The sequence below is a fragment of the Cheilinus undulatus genome, linkage group 8, assembly GCF_018320785.1.
Source record: "Cheilinus undulatus linkage group 8, ASM1832078v1, whole genome shotgun sequence".
NCBI lineage: Eukaryota > Metazoa > Chordata > Actinopteri > Labriformes > Labridae > Cheilinus > Cheilinus undulatus.
In genome coordinates, this window is record NC_054872.1 from 21,074,509 (window position 1) to 21,089,408 (window position 14,900).

Genomic DNA, 14,900 nt, shown 5'->3' on the forward strand with positions numbered 1-14,900 from the left:
CAGCACTCCAAGAAACTCTGAGAAAAGGTAATTGAAAAGTATAAATTAGGAGACAGAAAAAAATACATTTCAAAGACTCTAAACATCCCCCAGAGCTCAGTTAAATCCATCATCAAGAAATGAAAGAAATATGGCACATGTGTAAATCTGCCTAGATCAGGGCGTCCTCACAAACTGAATGACCATGCAAGTAGGAGACTAGTGAGTGAGGTTGTTAAGGCACCTATGACTATTCTGAAGGAGTTACAAGGGGGGGGGGGGGTAGACTCTGCATACAACAACTGTTTCCCAAGTTCTTCACCAGTCAAAGCTTTATGGGAGAGTGGCAAAGAGAAAGCCACTGCTGAAGAAAACTCAGATTAAATCTTGACTAGAGTTCACCAAAAGGCATGTGGGAGACTCCACGGTCAAGTGGGAGAAAGTTCTTTGGTCTGATAAGACCAAAATTGTGCTTTTAAGCTATCAGACTAGACGCTTTTTTTGGCGGACACCAAACACACCACTCCTGCTGTGAAGCACAGTAGTGACAGCATCATTCTGTGGGGATGCTCTTTGGCAGTTGGCCCTGGAAAGCTTGTTAACGTAGAGGGTATTTTTCTTCAGTTGACTTTTTTTTGTGAAATTGTCTGTGTTTTTGGTCAAAAACAACAAATTATATTGACCATGATTGATTCATAAAATCAACAAAGGGTAAAACATCCAAGGGGGTAAATACCTCTGGTAGGAACTGTACATCTCTATGGGGTATATGTGGGGTAAGAATTGTAAGCACACATTTTAATGCTGAAACACACTGTGTTTGTTACTCCATCAATAACAAGCTCCCTATAGACTGCATGGTGGTGCACTAGTAAGAACCGTCTTTTCAGAAGGTTTGTGGTTCAAATCCCTGTTGGACAGGACTTTTCTGTGTCAGAGTTTGCATGTTCTCCCCAAGCATGCGTTGGTTCTCTGTGCAGGTTAGGTTTACTGGTGACCTTCAGTTGCCCGTAGATGTGAACATGATTGGTTGCTTCATATGTCAGTTCTGTCATTGGCTGGTGGCCAGTCCATGAGTAAACCTTGCTTCTCGCCCTATGACAGATGGGATCGGTATCAGTCCCCTGGTGACTCCAACATGACAGGTGGTACGGACACTGGATGGATGTTGATCTCATACTCTTGGTTTTGGTCATGTAGGTGCTGGGAACTGGAAAGAGAACATAAAAAAATCAGCTTCCGGCATGTGAGGATGTTTAAATCACCAAATTCTCTTCTTTCCAGAGCTCCAAAATATTCAAAGTATGCCAAAATAGTCACACAATCAACCCAGTCACCATGCAGCAGCCTTGATTAAAAAAGTCTCTAACATTTCTGGCTTGTATTTGCATTCTTTTCTTGTCTTGAAGGTCGATTTCCATCTATCCTTCTTAGTTTACAAGCCTTTTTAATCTTGTTGCAAGCCTCCCTATTTTTTCATTATCACTTCTTTATTCTGCCTCTGTGACCTCCATCATTTCATTCACTCCATTGATTCCCATTATCAGAGTTTGCTGCAGTCTGTTCCCTTATTTCTCCACCAATCTTTCACTCCTTCTCCTCTCTCTACCTTTCTATCTCTCCCCAAGGTTACCCTCACTTTCTTTTATCCTCTTCATTACAGCCCATCATCCATCCATCTATCCATCTCTCCTTCCTGCTGTGGATTTGCCTCTGTTATGAGGTTATTCAGACTTGTTTACAGCCCTCCCTCCCTCTCCTCTCCTCCGATCGTTCATTCATACATCATCATCACTGATCATCCATCACCCATGCAGCCGTTCCTTTGTCTTTATCATCTGTCTTTTTAGTAGCGCTTGTTTATGTCTGCTTGACTCGCTGCCATGCTGTTTACTGACCTTCCTTGCTGCTTCGTTTTTTCCTTAGAGTTCTCCTTCAACTCTTTTGCCTGTCCTATTTATTATAACTTCTCTCGTCCTTATCCATCACCTCAGGTTGGACTTTTTGAAGTTTGCCAGTGATAAAATCACCACTCTCTCCTTCTTTTCATCCCGCCATCTCACCTTTGCTGCTCTTATTTGCTGCTAAATTTTTCATCATCCTGCTCTTCTTCTAAATCCATCTCTCTTGCACCCTCTCTCTCTCTGTTGGTAAAGTTATTTGAAGTTATTTGGGGTTTGTTTATCCAACATTTCTCATCTTACCCGCCCTCATTCCCCGATGGTCCACTCCTCCGTCCATTCCCTCTCACTCCGTTTGTGTCTCTACCCCTATGGTGCAAAAAAAAGCTCGCTTTTTCTCTCAGATCACACACGGACAAATGTTGTGGTCGATGCCCATTTCTCTCTTCAGATGAAAGGCCGTGAAAAAAAATCACAAATATCTGACCACAACAAACCCACATAATGAAACTGTGTGCAGACAGAGGATGAAGTTAAAAGAGAGACAGATTCCAACACTCAAAAATCTTGTCATATGTCCGTCTCACACTTCAGAATTTCTTTCTGCTTGATTTATGCAGCAATCCCCGGTCAAATCCAGCTCGCGCCCCGTTCCTGTGACTGACCGGCTGCCCTCTTGTTTCTTTTCAAAGTGTAGAATTTCATCGACCTCGAGCAAAAATAGCAGAACGGATGAAAGAGAGAGGGAGAGAGGAGAAGAAACACAGCTGAGGTAATAACCTGATTTCGCCTCAGTTGGTTTTGATTTAAGGAAGGAAGAGTGTGTCAGAGAAAACAGCAGGCGCTCTCCTGTCTCGATTTCGTGCCAGATTTTTTTTTCGAAGAGAGGAGCGAGCGAGGGATGGAGGCGAGAAAATGAAAAGGAGAAAGAGACTGAACAAAGAGAGGTAGAGACAGTGAATCACCCCCCCGTGCCAATAAAAAAAGAAGTGAACTGACACAAAGAGACACAGATACCATTGAGAAAATGAGCAGAGGGAGACAGGGGAAGGGAGATGGAGAGTGGGAGGGTATTAGCAAGCAATGAATTTTTAATAACATTGAAATCAGCCGTACCAGCAGCTCAAACAGAGATAAATACCTTTCCTCCATAATTTAACCTCTTTTTTTTATAGAAATGTAGCATGTTTATGTTTTCTACCAGGATGATTCTTAATCAGTCAGCAAACATGACACCAGAGAGCACGGCACAGACCCTGACAGAAAGACAGGCAGGGACAGAGAGGCTTATGGGTAAACACAGCTCTGCACGCCATTCACACCACACACACAGAGCCAGTTGATTACCCCAGGTGTCTGTATTCACACATGAGGAGCGTTTGAATTTTAAACTCCCCCAAAAACATGTGTCAGCGCTCGCCCATCTGTCTGTCACCCTGCGACGCCCTGACAAAAGCACGAGCGCAATTAATGTAAAGCTGTGCCGATGTGCCAATTTAGCTCCGATTTCCCGGTTACAGAATCACACCCTTCTTTCAGATGTGTATTTTTTTAGCATAATATATGAGGCGTGCCATTTTCCTTGCCAAAAAAACCATCTACATATCAACGAGGATGGCCCAATTTGCTGAATTTTGAAGCACGGCCCAATTTAGTGTTTAAATATTACAATTTTAGCAGACTTATTCAAATGTGCATCTCCACATGAAAACCAGCTACTCCCATCCAAATGGATGTCCTATTTGCTGCTTACAGTCCTGCTATTCAGTTCTGTTTCTGCATTCTTATGCAGGAAATCCTAAAACAAGCCCCTTCTGAACAGACATTTTAGTTTACTCACAAGCGGATACTTTAATTTTATAGAATTAAATTCATTCTATCTTGGGCAATTACTATTATTTTTTTAGCCTTATGTATGAAAGCTTGATCAGACAGAAAGATGCACTTCAACCTGGGAGCTCTGAGTATGAAAGTAGCTGTGTAAATACAATGGATTCAGTTAGGAGCACAGAAGTGTGTTTGCAATTTAGCATGTTAAATTCTCTTGTAGATGCCTGATATAATGTCTGTGGTAAACACAAAATTAGGGGATTTTAACATTTTTGTCTGTGACACAAAGACAATAAACAATTTGCTAACTAGTATTACAGAGTTGGTAAGGGACTTTAAACATCATTTTGAACTTGTAAACTCATTTGCTACACTCTGCCTTTAACACCATGTGTGTTTTGCACTAAAACTCCTTGAGTACACTTGTGACTTTTGACACACAACATGTATAAAGTCACTATATAGTGACCATGGAGGATAAATTAGGTAGAAGTTTGAAGCCATCAGCATGTAATTCTCTCAAGTTTCACTTCTCCCACAGTCTCCTAATGTCTCTCTCACAGCACGCAGCACAATTCCCTGCCCACCCAGAAAGCTCTCCTCCGTGCATGCACGTTTTTGTATCAGAAGAGGAGGGAGGCATAAGAGAGCGGAAAGTGTCAACAAACAGGCAAGGGGAGCTAGCGAGTATTAAGAGAAGGTAGTTTGAGATGGAGACGGACGGTTTGGTTATGAAGAAAAACAGCACTAGATCTTTCATGTGACATTGGCTCAAATTTCAAAACGAGAAAACTGTGAACAAAATTTCGTAATCTTTGAAATATGCAACAAGATAATGCTAAGATTACAGTAGAAGTAACACAGCACATTTCCAAAGACATGGTCCCAGTAAGTGTTGTTGAAAGTCAGGATTTTAAAATCTCAATTAATCAAAGCATGGTTTTCCTGGGAACATTTTTTTCTGAAAACTCCCTGCTAGAGTTGTCCAGGTCGGTAAGAGAGAAGGTGGCCCAGCAGCTAACAAACATTACCCACTTCTCTACCCTCCAAAACGACAGATCTTTGGTCCACAAACTGTGAGCCCTCCCACAGCCAAATAGTAAATAAAAATTCAACAACTGGGAGTTAAAAACTCGGGCATAAGACTGCAGTGTTTTGGCCATCAGCTACATTTTGTGATCAGTGAGTTTTTTGTAGATTTACGTCACCCTAAATGAGGAAAATATGATTTTTATAATCAACAATTTCAAAAACGACAAAAGTCGAGTACTTACATGTCTACAGTTGCCTTGTTTCGTGTTATTCCTGAGTAGCTGAATGCACAGCTTGATAGCGGCTACGTCACGTTTTGTTGCTCTGATTGGCCTGTAGAGATGTGACAGACAGAACGTCCACCCAATCACACTCCGAGTTTTTTCAAAGCCTCTGCCTTTTCTCAAACATTTCCTATTGAAGCTTTCCCAGATGGATGTGTGAAACAAATCCATCTGGCATGTCAGGTTACTGTTATGCCATTATGTATCTTATCTGTAAAAGCTTGTGAGTAAAGTCTTTTTCAAATAAAACAGTTTGTTAAATTTAACTTGATATTGATTTGACCCTTTCTGCATACAATTTTTCAAAAATCCAACAGAAGGACCTTCTTTAATCATCATAATAGTTTCATTTTATGCACCAAAGGGCTGAATTGAACATTCATACAATAATTTAGAGGAGATTTCAAAATATTGTGATGTATACTGTGATATAGTATAAAAAATATTGCTAGTTTTAGCATTAGTTTTAGGCCATAACTCAGCTCAATATTTAAACTTTGTTGGTCACATTAAGATGAAAGTCATTTTACTGATGAGCTGAAAGTTTGGAATAAGCGTTGGTAACTTAGTGATTCTGGTTCTGAAGTCCGTCAACTGCAGTGTAGTTCCTTTACAGCTTTTTACTGTTGCTGGTTGCAAAAGTACACCTGAGAAAAATTATAAAAGTAGTGTTCATCTGGGAAGATAATCTTTATAAACAAAATGTCTGAGTGACACCCACAGATCTTTTTGGCACTGATCCAAAACCCATGGACCCCAAGTGATGCTAACCCCAGGGTTGGCCCTGCAGCTCTCTATTGAAGATTGCATTCTTCAGAGGATGCATTCTAATGCCACCTACAGACTGTGCATTTGAAGAAATCTTTTAAGTTTATGGCATGCTACGCTGCGCAAAATGAATCTCATATGACATCAAGTTGTGTGCAGACTGCAAAATGGCAAGTCCCACTAAATTCCGCTGAATTGCACGCTACGACGTACGTGATATACAAGACATAAACGCCATCAGTGTACACCTCATCAGTGTGTGTTTTCCATCTATGCTGCCAGTGCCTTGGTAAATGATGAAGCAACGTAACAGCAAAATTGTTGTAATTGTAGCATTCATGTGTTTAGAAAAACATCTAAGATAGTCATATTCCTCCTTGTTGGAATCCCACAAACTTCTGTTTTTGGCATCATCTCTATTCTAATGCTAACGTGTTTGTTAGTACCAGAGTTGCATTATTGTTGTCTTTTTTTTTTTGTTGCATTCCTTATGGTTGGTTAGCCGACATAGGTTGTAGCAGCAGTCACATTGTGAGATGGTCGTCCTAAATTTGTGATGCTGTCATAATTTTATCCCAGACTATCTTTGGTCACAAGACCATGACAATAGTTGCCTATCAAACTGTCGGTCCACCTTTTCAGAGCCACAACAAAATGATGCAGAAATATCTTGTTTAATAATAATAATAATATCAGAATGATACATAAAGCTTATTCAGAAAGAGTACAATCCAAAGATGTCAACAGCTTCTTCAATGGGTTGCAGGCAATTGCTCTCTGTGAGGCTGTAAGCTGTCATCAAAACAACTACAAGTACAGGAAAAATACAACCACCATTAAATAAATAATGGAGGCTTCGTGAGTGAGTTGGTGGGGTGTCAAGAATGCTTTTTAAACAATCTAAACTTTAATACACAGTTGTTGTTTTTATTTCATTTCAGGACATAGTGGGAAGCTGTTATTCACAAGTGTGCCAATGGAAGCTGTAACTCAGCAGCTGCCTTGTTTACAGTTTAATTAAATCAAAGTAAATTCTTTTTCAGCAGGTTTTGTGTGAAAAATGTTTCACAGGAAAACTGGTTATATTTCACCAGCAGACTATTCAAACATAAAGATATTATGAGAAACATTCTCAAAGCAAAACGTGCCAACAGAAGCCTTTGATACATAAATATATTCAAAAAGTTCAGTTTTTTTAGTGGATTTCAGAAGTAATTTTCCATCAGGACAAAAGGATAAACTCTAAATCATAATGGGAAAGTTGTTATCATGTTTTAGATCCTGAATAATTTCAAAATTTTGTTTCAGAAACAACATACCAGAATGCTTTCTCACTACAATGATTTAGAGCCACAAATACTGAAATGACAGTTGGATGCTGGGCTAGGTAGGTCATCACTTTACCCAATACCAGAGGACTAAATCAGCACTTTAATCATGATACCACCTGATATCAATTCTTTGGACAGCAACACAGGTGCTAATGTCACAAACTGGGCAACAATATGATTACAATTTGATACATTTCAGGGCCCTGTGATCACTTTCAGATGATGTCTTGATGATATCTAATTGTGAAAAATGATGTTTGACTATTTCATTTCTCAAAAATATCTGAATCAGTCTCATCCTATGTTTCACTGTGAAGCATCATATTTGAATTTATGTATGTTTCACATGTACATTTTTTGCCCTCAAAACATGTTTTTCTGCAATCTGGCCAATGTTGAAGCACTGATTTGTGTCCTTTTTTTTACCCTTCAAATTGTTATTGTCTTATGTCTAAGGATGTTCCCAGGCTTCTATTTTCTTATTTGGCTAAATGCATTTAAATTGCATTTAACCGACTAGTGTAAAGTGGATAAATTGCTACAAAATAAAAAGGCAAATTCATCACAGGGCTGGCCATTGTGGATATCAAATGTGAGGCTGGTTTGCTGATTAGCATGTAGCTTAAGTTAGCATTTAGCTCCAGTAGCCTTCATTTCTCTTTGCAAATGAATATCCTGATTAATGTGGTTCCTTATCACATCTGTGGAGAAGTTTTATATGATAATAACCCTGAACAGCCTACAGTTAACTTTATTTCTCTTTTCTTGTTCAATAAACTGCCTTACTACCTGTTCCTACCACATGCTAAATGCTAAGCTTCTCATGTTTAAGTGCCAGGGAAAAGCTCTGCATTAAGAGAGCAGCAGCATTAAGTATAGCTACAGTGGCTACTAGTGGTAGGAGGCTTTATTACACCTTTAGAAGAGTATTTGACCAGCCTGTATTCATAAAAAATGATACATAATTGATTTAACCGACTCAAAAATCTTGTGCCATCTATCTTGATATTAAAATGAAGCCATTTAGCTGGCTACCCATGCACATCCCTTCTTGCTTTGTTGACCCTGCTGCTTGTCAGAGAATTTGGTAACTCTGCTTAAAAAAAGGGATCTATAACTAAAGATAATTATTACTATTGTATTATGCCCTCTCTTCTAGTGGTTGGCTACCTGCTACATCCATTGCTGTAGCACTTTTGGTCCAGCTCCTATATTTGTCAGTTCAAATGTGGTCTATTTTGCAGCAGTGATTCTCAATGTGGGGATTGGGACCCCCATATGGACATGAAACACTGAGAGGGGGTCGCCAGATGCTTCCAAAAAACAAAGAATGTTTTTAAATGATTTCAAATTGTATAATTAACCAATTTTTATTGAAAAAAATATACATGTATAAAATTGGTCAATTGTAAAATACAAGCATGGTCATTTGGTGAGATTTTTTATGAAATTAAAGTAATGCTTAAAAAAACATAAAATGTAAGTCTTCACATGACTATTCTTGGCTATGCACAGCTTTGTTCAATGATGCTTCACCCAGTGGAAGTCCCCAGTCTCTGGCACCTTTATTTTGGGGGTTACGGGCTTGAAAGCTTAAGAACCTCAGTTTTACAGGACACTCTGAAGAAACACTTGCCACATAACAGAAAGTTGGTCCCCAATTTCTGAAATTCACTTCACTTTATGCATTACATTTATTATTGTTGCAGTGGCAGTAGCAATCGTGAATAATTAACATGTTTAATATTTATGATCTCTGGCCAGAGCAGCTCTGATTGTCTTCCTAGCAGATTGATGGGTCGCACCTCATATCACAGGAAAATCTGGCAACAGAAACTTTGAAGCAATCTTACAGTCGGGCCTTTGCTGACTTTGGTCAGAAGAGGGGAACATGGTGTAAAAATGGCATAATTATCTTAAAGTATGTGCCCAGTTACCCCAGTGTAAAGTCAAAAGCTGCACATTTACGATTCTCACATTATGGCTTCATTTTAACTTATCAGAAGATATTCCTAACCATGTTTTGGTTCTCTAAATCAAACTTGTGGTTTCTTTGGTTCAATTCAGATGATTTTGGCTTGGCTCCTGACTGCTAACTAGCTAACTAAATGGTGGAGATTTCATGTGAGATTTTGTAGAAATGTTGTCTTCCACCTGTTTAGAATTTGGCTGACTAAGTCTTTCTTCATTGACTAAATGTTTTTTGAACTCCAAAAGCAGAGCCTTAGTGACTGCCATCTTGGTTCCATGAATCTAAAAGTTAATATTGCATCTTGTGCTCTTCACAGCAAGTCTTCATATAAAACCTGCATAATAATAGATTCGCAGTAATGGTTGTGAAGACTAAGGACTGCCTGGATGGAAATCTGTCTGAACAGGAGGGGACGAGAGAAATCTGGCAGAGGAGAGAAAAAAAGTATGAATTCACAAATTCATCTGGTTTTCAGGCTAAAAACACACAGGGCTTCGAAATGATCAATGTTCACGTTCTTCTCTGTTGTTTGAGATGTGTGTTGGCTTTTCAATTTTAATTCTGAAGACAGGGATTGATTAAAATTCCAACTGGCAGTTTCAAAAAAAGCTTTTCAGGGTTTTGAAGGGCAAGTTCAACAGGGTGGTTTTAATAAGTAAAGTGGATCAACAACTTCTGAGGTTTCAGGTTTGGTTGTTTTATTCTCTTTCCCAGGGAGATCAGGACGCACCACACTGACCTTGTGCATAATTTCATTAATCCAACTTGATTTAATTAACATCCAATTCTTTTCTTTTTTACTATGTGCTTTTACAGTGCCTCTTACTTCCTAACATAAAGAGGTGAATGTAATCAGAACAGCTATCTGGCTTATGGAGGAAGAACAGAGGAGAAGAGAATGACTCAGAGAAAATAGAGTGTTATTCTGTAAGCCAGCCTTTGTTTGCCCTTGTTTATGCTTCAATCCATGGTTTTATTGTTGCCTTTAGGAATGGTAAACAGCTTTCTTTTCCTTTCCCTCTCTCTTTCTTTCCAGTCATCCATCCATTCATCAAGCTTTCTTCACTTTGCTACAGTTCATTGAGCCAATCCCTCTGTTTTTTTCCACCTGCCTTTAGGTCTCTTCCCATCATATAGTTCTTTAATATTTCCAACACACATCAACATAATCTGCAAACATATACTTTATATTCTGTTTAAAGGTTGTGCATTTTCAAAGAAACTGCACTGACTTACAATAAATAGAATAAAATTGGACGTTTTACATTTAACTCGTGTCATCACAGATGGAAGGATATCGGCCTTCATGTTAGTATGTTAGCTTTAAGATGACACGTAATGGAAATTGCTATTTGCTTGCTAACAGACTTAGCACTTAGATAGTTGCGTAATCTGGCATTAATGTTTCCTTTACCATCAAACACCTTTCAGGTGCACTAAAGCCACCATATGGCAGAAAACTGAATTACAACCACGCACTGTTAAAATCAATTGGAAAGTATGTTTTTAAAGATGTTTTTTTATGAATGACTTTCCCGATAATTAAAAATTATGATCCACACCTGAACTATCATGACCTCATTTATGAGCATTTTTATATTCAGTTTCATAAGAGTGGCAGCAATAGGAACACTTTAGCACTGGAGGATATGAATCAACATTAAGCATAGTGCACACTGAGTATTTGAGGGGCTTCTCTGCCATATTTGTTGGCAGCTGTTGTTTGTTCACTCATTGAGCAAAGAATCTAAGCAGCATTTAGAGGTAAACAGCAAGGCAGCAATTTACCTTAACATTAATTGAATTAAAAATTCTGAAATGGAGAGAAAAGGAGTTAAGGGGGCAGCATGTCGGTAGGTATTTTGCTTTTAATGTTAGATTTTTGATAGTTTTTGTTCATTGGTTTACATTTTTGCTAGCTTATATTAGATATCAGACTAATTTCATTTAAAAAAGTAGATGTAATTCAGCCTGACTTTAAGAAGATGGGTTTTCACTGCTGCACCCCTGTGATGTTTAACCTTTTTCTATTTAATAAAACTATAAGACTTTTGTTTTTTTTTTTCAATGTCAAATGAAAACAGAGTTGAAAAAGCAATGTCAATTAAACAAAAACATGTAATTTAAAGTACATAAATATTCACACCCTTTAAAGTGACTGATCTAATTCAAGAGAGGTCCAGCAGTCTCACATTTAGTAAAATGGGGATCACCTGAGTGCAGTGAATGTGTCTCAAGTGATTGTAGTATAAAGGCTCCTGTGTCTGGAAGGTCCAGTCACTGGTTAATCGGTATTCCTGGCAACCATTACACCATTAAGAAAAAAGAACACTCCAAGCAACTCAAAGAAAAGGTCATTAAAAAATATGTCAGGGGATTGATATGCAAATTTTTCAAGGCACTGAACATCCCCCTGAGTTCATTTAAATCCATCATCAAGAAATGCAAGGGATATAGCATGTAAATGTATGTAAATCTGTTTATATCAAGCTGTCCTCACAAGCAGAGAGGCCATGCAAAGAGAGTTGTAAAGAGAAAGCCACCGCTGAAGAAAACTCATATTAAATCTTGACTGGAGTTCGTAAAAAGGCGTGTAGGAGACTCCATGGTCAAGTGGAAGAAAGTTATTTTGGTCTGTGCAGACCAAAATGGTGCTTTTTGGCCACCAGACAAGACACTATTTATTTCTGGGAACCAAACATTGCACATCACCACAAACATACACTGAAAGACAAAATTAGTTGAGCTTAAAAAAAATCATGGAAACTTGTTGCCTCAGAGATAACAAGCAAACTACACTTGATTTTTGTGAGTAAAAAAAAGGTCTTTATTTTTAGTGCACAGTACTTGTTCTACATGAACTATTTAACTATTCACTACAAGTTTAAAATCCATTATTTTAGGTGTTCAAAACAGATTAAAATGTTAATTTAAGTTTGCAGGACTTAGGCTAAATCATCTACTTTGAGTGAGCAATACTTCTAAATACTAAAGGAGCTAAAACAAACACGGCTGGTAAAAGACTTCACACTATTGTAACTTTAGTGATGACAGTAACTGTAGAGGCAGTAACATTGTCTACACCTGATGCTGGGATCCTAGCTTAAATTTTCTCTGTTTTCTGAGTGTTCTCTTAACTTAAGTTTAGTTGCCTTGACCCAATTAAATGTTGTGTTAAACCAGATATGAGTTTCCTGGACTCTTAAGATCTTTTTAAGTTGTCTTAGTCCACCAAATATGGAGTAAGTGCCACTGCAGTAAGTGCAGCACATTAAATGTACAGTAGAAACACATTTAACAGTATCATATAGAGACAGTGATATTCTTTCCTGTACCTATTCTTATTATCAAGGGCACTTACAATGACTCAAATTAAAAGTCCCATTAATCCGTCAGTGTAATCCCTCCATAGCACGGAGCGGCCTTTTCAGCCTGAGTGTGGATTAGAGAACACTGAGACCCTGTGTTGGTGGTCACTCGTGTATAACACCTCATAAAGATAAAATGCTGTGTGTGTCTACGTGTGCGTGTTTCTTTCTGTGCTGGTGGTCAGCATTGTGAAGCGCACCGACTTTGTGTGAGTGTGTGTGTTGGAAGGTTTGTCGTACATGTGGATAATGTGCTTCTTTTCTTCTTTTATGCTTACCTGCTGAAGGGGAAAATCCCTGTAAGGTGGTCTTCCCGCAATGTGGTCTACAGAGAAGGGGGCCTGTAACAGAGGAAACAGTGAATTAATAAAATAAGCCCCCTGAGTCGAACACTATTTAGTCCAAGGGCTCAGAGACGGGGTGGTGGGGGGAGTTTTTAATGGATAAAGCTAAGGAGGGACTGAAGATAATGTGCCAAATTTGCAAGTGTTAAACCCTAAGCCATCAATTAAAGGTTTGGTGCTCAAAAGCTTGATGCAAGCTGACTAAATTTCTCTCCATTATCTTTTAATGAATCAGACATTTTCTTTCAAGTTTTGTCTGTTTGTTCCCCACTTTGTCCCACAATTATACGGAGGGATTATTTGGAGTCATGACCCTAAATAAGCTTCTTCTCCATGCGAATGTAAAAACAACACTGCCTCACTATCAGCTTTCTGATTTCAGAGCAATTTGGTTTCCGAGACATTTCTTTTGTCATTACTCTTCCTCTCTCTCTTATCATGTGGGTCACACTGTGTCCTTTATTTGTATGTATGTGTCTCTCTAAGTATCTATAAAATCCTAATTCCAACTCCCACATTGGAAAAAGAGAGCAAATGCATCTTTTGACCCCTCCGCTTCCCATTCCCTCAGATCATTCGTTAAAGGCAAATTGGAACTGCTGGGCAAAAAATGCAGATGGCGAATGGGAGAATGAAAGAGTGATAATAATAAACATTTATATCCCTCTGCTGCAGTATGGGAAAATCTATACCATAGAGCCTGCACACAATCATGAAAATCTATTGGTCAGAGATGCATGGCTGAACAGCTCTCTCAGGAGTTCAGAATGAATGAATTCATCACATTGTTGCTTCCCAAATGGGGACAATCTTAAAAGGCAGTCCTAAACATAACAACACTTACATTTGAAACCATGATGCATAATTTGTGTTTGGGCACACACACACATCTAAGAGTTGACAGAACATACATATTCCTTGCTGACTTTCATAGCCTTGAAAATGAGGCCCAGTGGTCTACAAAAGCAAACAAAACAGATATGAATCTATTTCAGCATCACTGTGAGCTCATAGCACAGTAAACCCTAATGGTTCTGTTTTATTATAAAGAAACAGCCAAGTCAACAACATGTGTTCAGAGCTAAACACCAAAAACAGATTTGTCTGCAGTGGCCTGGCCATGAGGAACTCTTTTGCCCTCTTCACTCATGAAGTCATTAAAAGTTCTAGGAAATTTGAGGACAGGCACCCCCTGGAATCTTCCTGACTTCTTTGCTCATATATTCAACTAACAGCAGGAGACAAAAGGATTACATGGAAGGGTAGACAAAGCAACAGATTCCAACACTTTGATGACAGTATGAGCCTTTATATCAATGATACATGCAATGCATTCAGAAAGTATTTCTTCACCTTAACTGGAGTCCATCTGTGGTAAATTAAATTGATTGGACATGATTGAGAAAGGCACACTCCTCTCTACAGAGGGCCTCATGGCTGACAATGCATATAAGAGCAAAAACAAAGCCATGAATCAAAGGAACTGCCTGCAGAGTTAAAAGACAGGATTTTTGTAAGGCACAGCTCTGTGAAAAGCTGCAAAACAGTTCTGCTGCACTGAAGGTTCCCAAGAGTAAGTGGCCTTCATTATCCTCAAATTAAAGAAGTTTGACACAATCAGGATTCTTCCAAGAGCTGGATGCCTGGTCAAAATGAGCAATCAGGGGAGGAGGGCCTTAATAAAACTCTAACTGTGAGAAACAAGATTCTCTGGTCTGATGAAACCAAGATTAAACTGCTTGGTTTCAGTATTAAACATGTCTGGAGGGAACCAGGCACTGCTCATCACCTGCCCGATACCACGATACCATCCAAACAGTGAAGCATGGTGGTGGCAACATCATGCTGTGGGGGTGTTTTAAAGCAGCAGGGACTAGTAAAGCTGAATGAAGCAAAGTACAGACTTAGTGAAAACCTATTCAACAGTGCTCAAGACCTCAGACTTGGCCAAAAGTTTACCTTCCTACATAACAATGACCCTAAGCACACAGCCAAGACAACACAGGAGTGGCTTATGGGCAACTTTGTGAATGTCCTAGAGTGGCCCAGCCAGAGCCCCTACTTGAACCCTATCAGACATGTCTGGAGAGA

The 14,900-nt window shown here is 39.0% G+C and overlaps 1 protein-coding gene across 4 annotated transcripts in view; it reads right to left on the bottom strand.

Moving 5' to 3' along the window:
• Positions 1 to 399: 399 nt before the first annotated feature.
• LOC121513959 overlaps positions 400 to 14,900 on the bottom strand; it is a 176,462-nt gene continuing 161,961 nt past the window's right edge. For all 4 annotated transcript variants that reach the window (XR_005992238.1, XM_041793999.1, XM_041793998.1 and 1 more), the window contains 2 exons: positions 12,744 to 12,806; positions 400 to 1,189 (listed from right to left, as the gene is read on the bottom strand). Coding sequence is in view for 3 of the 4 variants with exons in the window: in XM_041793999.1 (XP_041649933.1) it covers positions 882 to 1,189; positions 12,744 to 12,806 (371 nt within the window). In the remaining variant the exon portion in view is untranslated. The remainder of the gene's footprint in view (positions 1,190 to 12,743; positions 12,807 to 14,900) is intronic.